This window comes from Chiloscyllium plagiosum, unplaced genomic scaffold (assembly GCF_037043375.1).
Source record: "Chiloscyllium plagiosum isolate Xiang-an unplaced genomic scaffold, Cpla_swu_hap1 HiC_scaffold_24, whole genome shotgun sequence".
In the NCBI taxonomy this organism is placed as follows: Eukaryota; Metazoa; Chordata; class Chondrichthyes; order Orectolobiformes; family Hemiscylliidae; genus Chiloscyllium; species Chiloscyllium plagiosum.
The window spans coordinates 762,377-779,278 of NW_028270162.1; the positions used below are offsets into that span (position 1 = coordinate 762,377).

Genomic DNA, 16,902 nt, shown 5'->3' on the forward strand with positions numbered 1-16,902 from the left:
TGAATTGGCTATGCTAAATTGCCCGTAGTGTTCAGGGATGTGTAGGTTAGGTGTATTAGTCAGGGGTAAATGTAGATTGTAATAGGGTAGGGGAAAGGGTCTGGATGGGATACTCTTCACAGAGTCAGTGTGGACGTGTTGGGCCAAATGGCCTGTTTCCATATTGTAGGGATTCTAAGTTCAATACCCACAAACCAAGATGCTGCCTCAGCCCTCAGCCCCCAGCCCTTAGCCCCCTTAGTTTCTTGAGCACTCAGCCTCCCAATTCTCCTTGTGTTCCAGTTCTGTGACTGAACCCAAGAGTGAGTGAGTGTGGGGTAATGTCTCTGTGAGGGCAGTAGCTCCTATTGTCTGAGAATTTTAGGCACACCCATGTTGCCCCCACCCCTGACCTTTCTGGATCTGGAGTTTTAATGCCCTCACTCCCTGAACTCCCAATGCCTCAGACCCTAACTCAGATAGGAGTCTGTACCAGTATCAGTTCTGTGTGTGTGTTGGTGGAAAGAGAATCTGTCATGGGGGCAAGTTAAAGGTCATTGGGTGGCTCAGGAGTGACTCAATTACCAAGATCTTAATGCGATTGCTTCTGTCATTGATTCTCACTAAAATGTTCTTCCTCACTTGATCCCTCTGAGGAACACACACCAAGTGACCTGTCACATCCTCCATCTCACACCTGCATATTTCAGTAGAAATGGCCCGGAATACCAGATTAACCCAAACACCCAGCTTTACCCATTGACCAGTTTAACCCAACTGACTAACAGCAGTTGCTCGATATGACAGGGATCAATGCTCCATCCTGGTTACCCTGTGACTGTTTCTGAGACATTGCTCATTGTTGAATGGTCCTCAGGTAGGTGATCACCTGCATCTTCTCCCAGTGTCGCTGACAATTCCAAAACCCTCGGCCGACACAGCCCCAACTCTAGCCCCGAGGTTAACTTGAGTCTCTTTGTTGTTTCTCTCACTGACCCCTGGTAAACAGTCAGCTCAAACAATTAGAAGTGGCATCTTGTTGATCCAATCAGATCCACCTACTAACCAATCAGATCCACGTACTAACCAATCAGATCCACGTACTAACAAATCAGATCCACGTACTAACAAATCAGAACTGCTCAAGGTTATTTTGACCCAATTAGAACTGAGCTTTTTGTGGTATTTCTGAACTTTGAATTGTTTTATTAAATTGTAACAAGATCCTTGGAGTAGGCAGAATTTAGAAATTCAGTAACAATTATACAAGGTATGCAGATTAATAAGAGCCTGAGAGAGGGATCATGATGCCCTGCTCCATCAGGTAGAATGTGCCAGGACCCAGTGCGTCACAGGTTCTCCATGTAAATGAAACAGGGTTTGACCATCTCAATGGTTTGTAGCCGAACACTGGACATGAAGCGCCTGCTGCTGCCCCTGGGATTGTAGTTCAGTGTGGTCCTGAAAATGTTTTTTGTACGTTTTGGGAAAATGATGGTGGTGCTCTCAAACCGCAGAGGTTTCTGACGAGGCTCGAATCGGAGTTGTGATTTATAATTCCTCCAAGTGCAGTTGGGAGTGGTGATGATGGTCTCAGTGTAGAAAGTGATGGTTGGAACTGTTTCGTAATAGATACAGTCCCGGTAGTGCTTCTCGGAGTCATACCTCACAAGAGAGTGACAGCTGTAAACACAACAACCCAACAGTTAACTGTGTCCCTCAGTGACTGCCATCTTCCTCCAAACCCCCAGTACCCGGGCACTAATCTCATTGGAACTGGGCAGGCTCTCTCTACCCAACCTGTCCCTGCACTTTAAATGGAAAATACAAGGAGAAGTCAACAAGCCATAGGAGCAAAATGAGGCCATTCAGCCCATTGAGTCTGCTCCACCATTCTATTGTGGCTGGTATATAACTAGCTGCATCTGGCTACAACCAGAGTTGTCATCCCTTAAGCTTCATAACCAAGTTATAAAGTGATTTGTTCAAAGTTTTCAAGATATTTTGGTCAAGTTTTTTAGGGTTTGATAAAGTACCATAAAACTGGCCAATCAGCAAAGGGGCAATTCATGAAATGGAGGAGAGAACAGTGACAGTGATGAGCAATCCAGAGTGAGGGGCAATTGTGATGTTTTCACATACTGATTCACTCTGCTGTCATGTATTAACTCCTCCTGGATCTAATCCTTACGAGATAGGAGCAGAAATAGGCCATTCAGCCCATCGAGTCCACTCTGCCATTCTGAGAGATCATGGCTTGTCTGCTAATCCTCAACATCACGCTCCCATTCTTTCCCCATAACCCTTGATTCTCTTACTCATTAACAATCTGTGTCCCTCAGCCTTGAAGATACTTAATGACCCAGCCTTGATAGCCCTCTGTGATACATAATTCCACAAATTCACTGAGAGAAGAAATTTCTCCTCAACTCTGTCCTAAATAGATGACCTTTTGCTCTGAAATGATGCTCTCTCTGGTCCATCACTCTCCCACAAGGAAAAACAGCCTTTCTGCATCTCCCCTGTCAAGTCCCTGAAGAATTTTGTAAGTTTCAATAAGGTTACCTCTCATTCTCCTGAACAGGTCCAATCTACTCAACCTCTCCTCATAGGTCAGTCCCTCCAGATCTAGGATCAATCCAGTGAACACTCTCTGGACTGCCTCCAAACTGTTCACAGTATTCCAGCTGTGGTCTGACCAGTGCCATGTATAGTTTTAACAAAACCTTCCTACTTTCATATTCAACTCCCTTTTAAATAAAATCCAACATTCCCTTTGCCTTCTCTATTATCCACTGAACTTGGATGCTAGCTTTTTGTGATTCATGGACGAGGATTCCCAAATTCCTCTGTGCTGTAACTTTCTGCCATCTTTCTCCATTTAAATAACTCAGCTCTTCTATTCTTCCCGGTAAAATGCAGAACCTCACATTTCCCTACATTATATTCTATCAAACTTTTGTCCATTGTTAATCCCATCTATATCGCTGTAGACTGTCACCCTCACCATTTGTCTTTTAACCTATTTTTGTATCATCAGCAAATATGGCTACTACATTCACTTGCTTCATTCAAATCATTAAAATATATATTTTAAACAATTGTGGCCCCTGCACTGATCCCTGTGGCACTCGATTGGGTAAGGGTCACCATTCTTTAAATGCAACTTTTAAAAAAAAGGTTTTGTGATTTACACATGAAAGAAGTGAAACTATCACTGTATTCTAACAGATGAAAGGCTTAACAGAATCAATTTTTCAATGTATAATTTCAATTACATCACACTGCAAATTTTTGCTATAAATTTCTGTGTTACGATCGAGCCCTCCACTATCACCTGATGAAGGAGCATTGCTCCAAAAGCTAGTGCTTCCAATTAAACCTGTTGGACTATAACCTGGTGTTGTGTGATTTTTAACTATGGAAATCCAAATATATTAAATCCACAGCTTCCCCTTTATCTATCCCACTTCTCAAAGAATTCTAGTCAACTTGTCACATGACCCTGTTTATGCAATTTCAAAGAGACATGACCATTTTCTGAATGACACACATTAAACTAATTGGCTTCTCATTATCTGTTTTTATTTTGTCTCCCTCACTTTTTAAATGCAGAGGAACCTCGATTATCCCTCCGAAGGACAGGGACTGGGAGTATTTTGTTCAGCTAATCGAATGCCGGATAATATAGTTAGCCACACATGGTGACCTTGCAATCTTGTTCGGATCATCTGAAATTCGGTTAATCAAATGACAGATAATCGAGGTTCCTCTGTAAGTGTAACTTGGCAGTTTTTCCAATCCCCTGAGACTTTTCTCTTTCTCCTTTATCTTGAATATGATGCTGAAGTTGAGGGTGTTCATGTCGGTGAGGGAGTGTGAGTTTGAGAAGTGAGTGAGTGACTAAGTGAGTTAATGCCCAGTTCCAGTCATTGACTCTGTCACTGACTGTGACACTAGGGAGTGTATGTGAACCAGCACAGTGTGTGTGATATCAGCTGTGGGCCTTGAAACTTGTCCAGACAAGAACCTTCCCCCCCCCCCCCCCCCCCCCCCCCCCCCCTGCCATTTCTGCCACCTTTAATATCCCACCCAGTCTAATCCCACTCCCCCTCACCAGATTCTCACAATCCTTACCGGATTTCCTGTGCTGATTCACAATTCAGCTCAATTCTCTCACCAAAGCACACAGGCTGCATTCTGTGCCTTGGATCCAATGGGAGTGAGTTCAGGGAGATGTACGGAATCTGGAAACAAACAAAAGCCAGTTACTCGGGATGGCGAGATGGACTCCTTGTCTGGTCTGGCCTACATGTGACTGCAAACTCTCAGCATTGTGGTTGACTCCTTGCCCCCTGGGGATGGGTAACAAAGGCTGGCCCAGCCAGTGATGTACTCTTTCTGTCAATGTATCTTAAAAAAAAACTAAAATTGAGTGAGACGTAGACAATAATGGAAGTGACAGACATAGAGCAGACAGCCAGGGGGGAAACATGTCCAGAGATTAGAATCAGAGTCAAAAACCAACTCAAAGATAGGTACTTGGTTTCAAAGGGAAAATGAGCATCAAAATATTCAGAGAATCAGAGGTTTCTGTCAAATTGCTGTAAATGGTGATGCCATTGAACAAAGTCATAAAAATAATAAAACAAGTGGGAGGCTCAATTTCTATAGGGATAACATTAAATAACATTAATTAACATTCCATAGGGATAACATTAAACATTCAATAAATTAGAACCAACTTTTATCAAGACAACATGCAGAGGCTGATCACTAACTTATAGAAAGGATGCAGAGATACTGGAGAAGGTGCAGATAAAGCATCCAGCAAACCATACCAGAACCAAAAGGTTATCACGAAAGGGAACATTTCTCTCAGAAAGAGATCCAGGAACACTTTGCAGTTAGAAATGTAAATCAATACAAGGCTTCTTTATTAATCCCATTCATTCCACCAGCATAAAGTTTTCATACCGATTTCCCTGATTTTCACCCTCTTTTAGACCCAGGTTGACAGAAAGCACAGACTATGTTTCTATTCTTAGCAAGAAATACTATTTCTTACAAGCAAATAGATTCTAGCTATCGATAAATAATTATTAATTATCAGCAAAGTGTGTCATTACATTCCCATTATCCTAACACAGTGGTTGCCACCTTAAAAGGGAATATTACTGTGGAGTTTTGTTACAGACGGAATTGCTTAGTGCTCTGTTGAGTTTGATCCAGTCAGCATCATCCCATCAGGCAGTCATTCCACTGAGATAAGGGTCAGAGTCAGACTGAGATTTCTCCCCTCCCAGGCCATGTGCCCAGATCAGATTCTCTGTGGGAGACTGAGAGGATCTGCTCTGTAAAACACAAGATAGAGAAAGTGTATAACATTGAGGGAGATAAAAAAAAGAGACAGAGGGAAAAGAGTGAGGGTGAATAGAAAGAGAAGGGACTACAGAAAGAGTGTGAATGAAGAGATGATGAAAGAGTCAGAGAATGGAATGAGTAATAGGATGGAGTGTAACAGAGAGAAAGAGCATGGGATAAGCAGTGTTTCTTCTGAAAATCAGCCAGTCTTTGACATTTACAAAGGAGAACAAAGGAGAAAGCACAGACTATGTTTCTATTCTTAGCAAGAAATACTATTTCTTACAAACAAATAGATTCTAGTTATAGATAAATAATTATGAATTGTCAGTAAAGAACTCTACAAGTTAAAACTCTAACCCCCCCTTTATAAACTCTCTCTCTGCATATGTATACAGATACAAAATGAATGGATGGACAGAGGGAAAGACAGAATGGCCGCTGCCCCAGGGTTTGCTGAGATTATCCTTTTGGCTTGTCAGGACCTGCTTGAGGAAGGCACAGAGTAATTGATACTCAGTTTATAAAGTCTCTGATAGCTTACACAACTGTTGAGGTGAAATATATTGGCTGTCATTAGGCTTGTGGGTATTTGTTACTGCAGAGAAAAGGGCAACACCTTTGTTTGCAAAGGTCCTATGGCTTCTGACCAAATATTCACACCCACAAGGTGTTCATTTACGTGGAAGCCAATCACATTGCTGTTGGCAGGCAGAGGCCCTTTGACATCAACTACTGATTACTTTTTTATAGACCGATCAGCTATTTGTTGCTGGCTAAATCTCCCTTTGTACATGCTTCCTGACTGTAGCCCATCTCTAGTCTTTACCCTACTGCTTGAACAAGCAGCAGTGTAAACAGCACTTATAATGAGGGTCAGCAACTTGCTCTTAAAAAATGTAGCAATCCTTTCAATAGTTTTGAAAACAACCCTTTTCAAATTTTGTTCCACAATCAAAAACAGCAGATATTAAAGAGGATACAATCTTTACATTATACTTAAGTTTATACATGAACCAGTTAATAAGGTGCAAATTATAGCAAAGAGTGATCAATAATCATCTTCAGTTCTCAGCCAGTCCAGCCAACACCACTGTGACCTCCACCCCAGGGTAGGCAAGGAAACAGATACCAAATCCATTCCAGATAGAAGGGCAATCAGTCTGATCCATACTACCCATCAAGCCAATCTGACTGCCCCCCGAAGATTCAGAGTTGCTGGTTAACATGCCCTGTTATGTATCTGTAGTCCAGAGCTCTGAACAGTAATGGGAGAAGATCCCATTTTTCTTTCCATCTCAGGTTGATCAGGAATCTCTCCTGCTCTTACCACCTGCCATTGGTCTGTGTTGGAAATATTTTCAAGTTTACACTCAATCTGTCTGGCCAGGTTATGAAAACACCTTCTTTCTCCATAGAGTGGGACTTGAACCAGTTGATCAGAAGTAGAGACATTACCTATTGCATGACAGGATTAAAAAGACAAGGCCATTAACAAAGAAAACAGCTCCATCAAAACACCAAATGGAGGTGGAGTCATTACTGTCTGCAATAAACAGTAGGAGACAGCTGGAACACAACATTGTTGAGTGGGACATGAACCCAAAGCTTCTGGTTCAGTGACAGGGGCACTACCTATTGCTGTGTAAGAGCTCCTGCTAAATAATGAGCACCCAACACTGGCTGGCTGTATTACTGCTGAAAGTAATAATCCAGCCTAATGCAGTCTTGTACCTAGGTCACCATAATTCACACATGGAGCAAAACTGGCTGGAGGGACAGTGTGGGACATTGCTGTCCTTGTGTGCTGCAGAAACAACATCACCAAAAACAGGCACATGGAGGAATTTGGAACAGACGTCGTCGCCGATCTGGGAGCTGTGCCTGTGGTACAACCTCGTGTTGATATTAATGCTGGCCTCACAGACGCACACTGACATCACATCGTCCTTTGTAATTCCAACAAACTGCACGCGTTCCTCTAAAAGGATCGGATTTTCTGCCCTCCCTAATCTTATGTGGGAAAGTATCTTCAGATTAAATCTTGGCATTTAACAGTTCCCACAGGAACCTCAGAATTACCCATAATCCCCAATAATGAAAACAATATAAATTGATATCAAGCATCAAATGGGAGTGGAATAAGGAGCAATTGTAGCTGAAAATGTGTTGCTGGAAAAGCACAGTAGGTCAGGCAGCATCCGAGGAGCAGGAGAATCGATGTTTCGGGCATAATCCCTTCTTCAGGAATCCTGAAGTTGATTCTCCTGCTCCTTGGATGTTGCCTGACCTGCTGCGCTTTTTCTGCAACACATTTTCAGCTCTGATCTCCAGCATCTGCAGCCCTCACTTTCTCCCTAAGGAGCGATTGTAACCAACATTAATGTGGATTGGGGTGTGTCTGGTTTCAATGTCAATATCCACATCAGAGGGTGTGGGGGAAGGGGCTAATGAGTTAAAGTTAAGGCATGTGACCATCAACACACACCTACTTATTCTTTGTCCATTGGGGAATATTGGGGTTGTGTAGATTCAACAGGAATGTACTGGAATGGGCCTCTGGCTGAGTTATTAGGATCACCTTGGTCGGAAGTTTCTGGTGGCTGCGTGGCTTCTGAGGTTTGGAAATCCCTGCCACATGAGAGAGAGAGAGGTGGCAGCTGCTGACTTCAGAATTACTTTCCTTCAGTATTCCTTGTGGGTTGGGAAGATCACGAATGTTCCTCAATATAGGATTGTCAGGCAAGTCTTCAAACCCTCCAGCTCCAATTCCTGTTTCCATCCTTCCCTCTCCAGCCCAGATCCACACATCCTTTCCCACCCCCCCCCACCCCACCTTCAATTACACCCACCCTCACCCTGTCCACCTGCTTGTTCACACTGGTTTACCTGGTCATGTTTTCTCAGTGAGAACTGATGCTATTTAAACACAGACAAGACGTTTGCCTATCACCCCACCTTACTGCTTTGTTGGCTGTTCTCAAGATTGTTAAGAGTTCAATCTAACTGTAAAATGACATCACATTGCTCAGGAAATCCAGCTCGTGATGAACAGCAAGCTGTTTCCAAACCAACCTGAGAGATGTTTTGATACAGTTTCTGATATTGAATGTACAGGTCAGAGATTACACAGAGTGAAGAGATTTCTCCGGATCTAACTGGATCTCTCTCACTATGATCCTGAGTGAAGTGAGATCCTGAGTTCAATACTAATGCACTAAGTTGACCATCCTGTCTCCAGGAGCATCATTATCAACAATTTAAACCCTGTCACTGCCCAATAAAATCTTACCATCAACTCTGACTATTCCAGATTCTATGACAGTATCAGAAGGTACACACTGCTGCTACTGAGTGTCCGTGGTGGAGGGAGTGGGTGTTTGTGGAGGTGGTGCCAATCAAGTGGGGACTGCTTTGTCCTGGATGGTGTGTAGTTTCTTGAGTGTTGTTGGAGCTGCCCCCATCCAGGCAAGTGGGGAGTATTCCCTCACCCTCCTGACTTGTGCCTTGGAGATAGTCGAGTCAGGAGATGAGTTCCTTGCGACAGTTTTTTCAAAAACTTCATTCACGGGATATAGGTGTCACTGGCTAAACCAGCATTTATTATTCATTGCTAATTGAGAGTCAATGGCATTGCTGTGGGTCTGGAGACACGCAAACCAGACCTGGTAAAGTTAAAAATCACACAACACCAGGTTATAGTCTCAACAGGTTTAATTGGAAGCACTAACTTTCGGAGCGCTGCTCCTTCACCAGGTGGTAGACTATCACCTGATGAAGGAGCGTCGCTCCGAAAGCTAGTGTGCTTCCAAGTAAACCTGTTGGACTATAACCTGGTGTTGTGTGATTTTTAACTTTGTACACCCCAGTCCAACACCGGTATCTCCAAATCAGACCAGGTAAGGCATGGTAATTTCCTTCCCCAAAAGGATATTAATGAACTAAATGGGCTTTTCCCAACAATTGACAATGGATTCACGATTGTCATTAGATTCTTAATTCTAGGTTTTTATTGAATTCACACTCCACCATCTGCTGTGGCAGGATTCAAACCCAGGTCCCCACGACATTACCTGGGTCTCTGGATTAAGTGTCCAGCGACAATATCACTAGACCATTACCTCCCCTAGTATTCCCAGCCTCGGACCTGTTCTTGTAGTCACAATATTTATGTGGCATGTCCAGTTGAGTTTCTGGTCAATGGTAACCCCCAGGATGTTGATAGTGGGGGATTCAGTGATGGCAACATCCTTGAATGTCAAGGGCCTGTGATTAGATTGTCTCTTATTGATGATGGTCATAGCTTGGTGTTTATATGGTGTGAATGTTACTTGCTGCTTGTCAGCACAAGGCTGGATATTGTGCAGATCTAATTGCATTTTAACATGAACTGCTTCAGTATCTGAGGACTCATGAATGATGCTGAACATTGTGCAAACATCAGTGAACATTCCCACTTCTGACCTTATGATGGAGGGAAGGTCATTGATGAAGCAGCTGAAGATGGTTGGGCCTAGGACACTACCCTGAGGAACTCCTGCAGAGATGCCCTGGAGCTGAGATGACTGACCTCCAACAACCACAACCATCTTCCTGTGTGCCGGGTATGATGTTAACCAGTAAGGCTTTGCCCCCTAATACCCATTGATTCCAGTTTTGCCATGGCTCCTTGATGCCACACTCGGTCAAATGCAATCTTGATGTCAATGACTGTCTCTCTCCCCTCCCCTCTGGAATTCCGCTCTCTTGTCCAGGTTTGACCGAGGCTGTAGTGAGGTCAGGAGCTGAGGTGCCTTGGAGAACCCAAACTGGGCACCACTGAGCAGGTTATTGCTGCTTGAGAGCACTGTGGATGACACATTCCATCACTTTACTAATGATCAAGAGTGGACTGACGGGATGGTAATTGGCCGGATTGGATTTGTTCTGCTTTTGGGTACAGGACATACCTGGGTAATTTTCCACATTGTCGGCTAAATGCCGGTGTTGTAACTGTACTGGAGCATCTTGGCTAAGGAAGCAGCAAGTTCCAGAACACAAGTCTTCAGTACAATTACTGGAATGTTGTCAGGGCCCATAGCCTTTACAATATCTAGTGTCTCCAACTATTTCTTGATGTCAGATGGAATGTATCAAATTGGCTGGAGACTGGTGTCTGTGATGCTGGAGACCATTAGAGGAGGCTGAGATGGATCATCCACTCAGCACTTCTGGCTGAAGATTGCTGCGAAGGCATCAGCCTTAACTTTGCGCTGATGTGCTGGGCTTCTCCATCATTGAGGAGGGAGATATTTGTGGTGCCTCTTCCTCCAGTGAGTTGTTTAATTGTCCACCACCATTCAGGACTGTACATTTCAGGACTGCAGAGCTGAGAGCTGATCCGTTGGTTGTGGGATTACTTAGCTCTGTCTATCACTTGCTGCTTATGCGGTTTGACGTGCTAGTAGTCCTGTTTGGCAGTTTCACCAGGTTGACCGCTCATTTTCAGGTATACCTGGTGCTGTTCCTGGCATGCCCTCCCACAGTCTCCATTAAATCCCCTCAGCATTGAGGATCCCATGCAATCGGATCCCACTTTCTCACCTCTCCCACATTTGAACGATCCCTTGTTGTCAGTTCTCAAAGCAAACACACCTTTCTGTTGTGAGATGAATAATCAACATGCCCAAATGTCACTGGAGGCACCAGTCAGTGCTGACCCTGAGTGTAAATACCACCAGCAGATTACACTGAGACTGGGCTTCTCTCAGTTAATACCACCCCCCACGTCTTACTAACTGTCAGCCAATCAGCAGTGTCTGCAGAAACCTTGGGAAGCAACAGCACAACTGGTTCAACCCAAATGAGTGAATGGAATATAAGGAGACGGTCTCAGAATCAGAACTGATATCTGTCCATGCTTTATCCTGGAGCTTAACTGACTTTACCTGGTGTTTATCTAGCTCCATCCTGGTTTTTAACTAGCTCTATCCTGGTGTTACTCGTTCTGATGACTTGTTACCTTCTGCTGTCCTTTTCCACTTGCAGGAGTTGTGCAGTGTTTTGACTTGAGATGCAGTTCTTGTTCTGTCTTGAAAATGATTTGGGTCACAGCTTCACTGGTATCTAACACACTGTTACTCTCAGTAAGGCTCAGAGAATCCCCATGGAGGTGGGAAAGGAGATGGGGACTTGCACTGGGTGAGTATTTACAGATGGGACTCTAACTAAGAAATTCCAACATGGATTTGTTGGCATGGAATATTTGGGAGGTGTGTAACAAAGAGGGTATTATTAGTGTTTAATCAAACACATCCTTAGACGAGCAGCACCGACAAATGGTCACTAACAGGTGGATGAGACAGTGATTTTATCTCTTTCATAGCCATTGGGGATGTTAACATACAAATTATCATTATCATACAAATTGCTAATTAGACAGCTCCCATGTTTAATACCCAATAAATCTGTGTGAAATGTTTGAGTGAGTATGAGTTACACACACACACCTCAAACCCTTGTCCCAGACTCTGAAAATTTTTTTGAATCTGCTTATTTCAGGCACCACATTCCAGCTCACAGCTCACTTTGTCAAAGGAGCAACTCTGCATCTTACTTTAACAATCTGTGTCCCTGTGGTCTCTGACACTCTGTTACTGCTGTAAATTAATCCTCCTGATTTACTCCATCAAATCCTTCCAGATGTGGAAAATCTTGATTGAACTTGCCCAATCCCTTCTGCACCCTAAGGTCCACAATCCTAACATTTCCCGTCTCCCCACATTCAACTCCCTCATCCCTGTTCCCATCCTGGGAAGTCTCATTCCTGACCCTCTCCGAAGTCTCCAGCCCAATGGAACAGCCAACTCAGAGCTCCACCTGAAATTTGCAAATGTTTAATTTGCCCCTTGTTTTTTGCTCCATTCCTCTAATAAAATCTAACTGTTTTTTGAAGTGACCAACCCGGGACCCTGTGAATTATTTGTTGACAATGCAATCCCCCCCCCCCCCCCCAACACACCATCGCACTCCCACCCACCACAAACCTGCTCCAGTTACTTTATTTTGTCTTTTTTAATTCTTCCAAACAAAATGCATCAACTTTAATTTGTGATGTGTCCCAACTGTCATCCTCCCTGTTGTTAATAATTTAGGAAATGTTATGCATAGCTTCATAAGCATCATTAAATACAACAACACATTAAGCACCAAACACTTCAACAATGACTACCTACTTTTATATAACACCTTTAACACAGTAAAATTGCCCAGGACACTTCACACCATCCCTCAGGCAGGGACTGAAAGATGCAGCTGGGTGGCCAGGTGTCTCAAGGAGAACCTGAAAGGAGGATACTGAGGTCAAGGAGCTTTGGAGGGAATTCTGCGGGGCTAAGGACCCAGGCAGCTGTAGATAAGGAGTGATGAAAGTTGGGATGTTGAGATTGGAATAAGAGGAATGTCTATTATGCTGAAAACACCTTGAACAAACCTCAAAAAGCCAGAATTGAGAAACTTCTCTATCCCCTCTATTTCCTTCTCCCCATCTCTTACCCCATCACCTTACAGTTAAACCTTGTTCCTACCAGTTTTCCCTCTTGGCTCCTTGTGGCTGGTGCTGGGCTGTTTCTCAAGGATATTGGGTTTCCTTTGTCCTCAGGAATCCGTGGAGAAAGTGCAAAGAAAGGTGGGCTGGGGCTGAGAGGGAGCCCAGAGTCAGGACTGTCCAGAAAACGTTCCTGGTTCTTACATTTCATCTCAAAGTTCTCATTCATGTCTTGCAAGTTTAAGTGACCCACCATTGCGGGGTGTCCAGCAAAATTAATCTCAAGTTAATCATGAGCCAGAGATCCAGGTAGATCTGGAATTTCTCCAAATCTCAGCCAGAAGGGAACCTGCAAAACAAAAGCAGAGTGAGAAAGGACTTCAGGACCACGAGCAGAGTAGGTCTCTGGACTCTAGAGAGAGAGAGAGAGAGAGAGACACAGACTGAGAGACACTAAAAATGGACAGAAACATATAGAGACAGAGGAAGAGACACACACAGACACAAATAGAAACAGAGAAAAAGAGAGAAATAAAAGATACAGAAATGATACAGAAGGATTGTGAGAGAAACAGATGCAATACTGAGAGAAAGGCAATGTAACACACAGAGACAGAGCAACTGGAGAGTGAGAAAATGACAGAAACACACACAGACACACATATTCTCAAACTCACAAACACACATTTCAGACTCTAACAAACAAAGGTACAAAGTACTCACAAAGGGAGATGGCACTCAGTGGTTTGTTATCTTTCTTTGAGCTTTGGAACATGAATTGCAGTTGGGGGTTGTTAGCAAGAGTGTGCGTGCCCAGGCATACGCGACCGATTAAAGAAAGGCTCCCCTCAGCTTGGCATCGAGCCAACCAACCAAGACTGTGGAATTTCTCAAACACAGCCGGAACTGATTAACCATTTGAATATCTGTCACTGAACAAGATGCAATTAAAAAGCCCAGAGTGCTCACCGCCGCCCATCCATCAGAATCACGATTCACTCATTGCACTATTGCCTGGAAAGCTCTTTTATTGAAGTCAGTGGGTCATCTTCACTTCCAGACTGTTTGTTGATTTCTCATTCGGAGATTTGAACACTGGTCAGACAGGAAGCAGAGTCCAGTTTCAGAACCAAAAATCTGAACTCAGGCCTCAATCCCAAACTCCCAGATTGGGATCTTCCTGGTTTCAGGACACGGACAGCAGCAAGGGGGAGTCTCTGTCTCGGAGCATGCTCAGAGTGTAAGTGTAAGTGTTAGTGTAAGTGCTCCTTCTCTCTCTCACAGCATGTGGTCCATGTGTTGTAGGTAGACATACAAGTTTAACATATGAGGAGCATTTGAGGATTCTGGGTCTATACTGATGGAGTTTAGAAGGATGAGGGGGAATCTAATTGAAACATACGGAATACTGATTGGCCTGGACAGAGTAGATGTTGGGAAGATGAGAGACTAGGACCTGAGGGCACAGCCTTAAAGGGACAACCTTTTTGAACAGAGATAAGGAGAAACCTTTTTAGCCAGAGAGTGGGGAATCTATGGAAGTCATTGCCACAGAAGGCTGTGGAGGCCAGGTCATTGAGTATATTTAAGGCAGAGATAGATGTGTTCTTGAGTATCAAGGGGATCAAGGGTTACAGGGAGAAAGCGGAAGAATGAGGTTGAGAAACTTATCAACCATGATTGAATGGGGGTACAGACTTGATGGGCTGAATGGCTTAATTTCTGTTGTTATGGTCTTTTTTTTTAGATTAGATTACTTACAGTGTGGAAACAAGCCCTTCGGCCCAACAAGTCCACACCGACCCGCCGAAGCGCAACCCACCCATACCCCTTACCTAACACTACGGGCAATTTAGCATGGCCAATTCACCTGACCTGCACATCTTTGGACTGTGGGAGGAAACCGGAGCACCCGGAGGAAACCCACGCAGACACGGGGAGAACGTGCAAACTCCACACAGTCAGTCGCCTGAGGCGGGAATTGAACCCAGGTCTCGGGTGCTGTGAGGCAGCAGTGCTAACCACTGTGCCACAGTGCCGCCCGTGTCTTGTACTTTTACAATGTCCTTAGGGAGGGAATTCCAGGATTCTGACCTAGTGACACCCTAGTCGAGATGGTGAGTGGCTTGGAGGGGAACTTAAAGGTGGTGGTGTTCCCATGTATCTGCTTGTCCTTCTAAATGGAAATGGTCATGGGTTTGAAAGGTGCTGTCTAAGAAGTCTTGGTGAATTTCTGTGGTACATCTTCACACCGCTGATACTGGTTGTCAGTGGTGGAGGGAGTAGATGCTAATGGATGTGGTCCCAATTGAGTAGGCTGATTTGTCCTGGATGGTGTCAAGCTTCTTTGACTGTTGTTGGAGCTGCCCCTGTCCAGGCTAATGGGGATTATTCCATCACATTCCTGACTTGTGCCTTTTAGATGGTAGTCAGGCTTTGGGGAGTCAGGAGGCGAGTCACTCACCACAGTATTCCCAGCCTCTGACCTGCTCCTCTAGCCATTACTTTTCTGTAATGAATCCAGTTGAGTTTCTAGTCAATGGTAACTTCAAGGTTGTTGATACTGGAAGATTCAGTGATGGTAACACCACTGAATGTCAAGGGGTGGTGGCTAAATTATCTCTTATTGGAGCTGGTCATTAATTGGAATTTGTTGGCAGAGATGTGACTTTATATATGTCAGCCCAAGCCTAGATATTGACCAGATCCTGTTGCATTTGAACATGAACTTCCTCAGGGTTTGGGAATCACAAATGGTGCTGAACATTGTGCAATCATCAGTGAATATCCCCACTTCCGACCTGATGGAGGGAAGGTCATTGATGAAGCAGCTGGTTGGCCTGAGGACACTACCCTGAGGAACTCCTGCAGAAATATCCTGGAGCTGAGAAGGCTGACCTCCAACAATCACAGCCATCTTCCTATGTGTCTGATATGACTCCAACCACCAAAGATACCCACTGATTCCAGTTGTGCGAGGACTCCTTGGTGCCACACTCGGTCGAATACAGCCTTAATGGCAAAGGCTGTCCCTCTCCCCTCCCCTCTGCTTGAACCAAGGCTGTAATGAGGTCAGGAGCTGAGTGGCCCTGGCAGAACCCAAACTGGGTGCCACTGAGCAAAGCTTTGAATTAAGAAATTCAGAGGGAAAATTTTGCTTGATCATGCTTATTGAAATTTTTGAGGAGTTAACCATCAATGTAATTTAGCCTTTTAAACGTAGGAATGTGGTGTCCGGGGATAAAGGACAGGAAGGATTGTTCACAGCATCAAGCCAAAGTGCTGGGAGTGGAGTAAGAGGCTGAAGATAGTGAATGAGGTTTCAGAAAGCTCAGTACTGGGATATCACCTCTCTATAGTTTACATGACCATTGCCGTGAAAAATACTATTACTGAAATTACAGATGACACCAATTTGAATGTGATAGTTAATATTGACATGGACTGTAACAAATTACAAGAGGATATTAATGTATTTTAGGAATGGGTAATAATGCTCAAATGAAATTGAGTACAATGTGAGGCAATATGTTTTCGATGGAGGAATACAGAGACTTCTCATTATTTGGAAGGTGCAAATTAAGGTGGGAAAGATGAACACACAGATCTGAGGAACACAAATACACTGATCCTTACAAGTTGTGCCACCGGTTAACAATGTCATTACAATAAAAAAAATTGTACAATGTTCATTTGAAAAGAATAGAATCAAAAGGAGGAAACTTGAACTAGACCTGTATTAAACTTTATTGGATCAGAGATCAAGCACTGTGTGCAGTTCTGGTTACTAGGGAAGTATTACATGGTGAGAGTAGAAATGTGTGAGTGAAAGTAATGGAAACTGAAATAACTGCACAGAGGCTCCCCTCACCAAGTCACCCATTATGTGCTAGTGCACAGTACATTGGCTGTGGCCATCACACTTGGAGTCAGTCCTCAACTGAGTAGATCCTAATCTCCTGGTTATACTGGTCCTGATTGGCCCAGGTTAACAACCTCAATAAAGAACTTCACAGTTAACGAGGTCCACTTGG

General features: G+C 43.9%; 1 protein-coding gene across 1 annotated transcript; it reads right to left on the bottom strand.

The window, feature by feature from the left end:
• Positions 1-418: 418 nt before the first annotated feature.
• On the bottom strand, positions 419-13,907 carry rflna (refilin A). The gene is made up of 4 exons (XM_043715331.2): positions 13,592-13,907; positions 12,909-13,217; positions 4,117-4,226; positions 419-1,662 (listed from the first exon to the last, which is right to left on the bottom strand). The coding sequence occupies exons 2-4, from the start codon at positions 13,122-13,124 to the stop codon at positions 1,329-1,331; spliced, it is 660 nt and encodes a 219-aa protein (XP_043571266.1). The 5' UTR covers positions 13,125-13,217; positions 13,592-13,907; the 3' UTR covers positions 419-1,328.
• Positions 13,908-16,902: the final 2,995 nt, after the last annotated feature.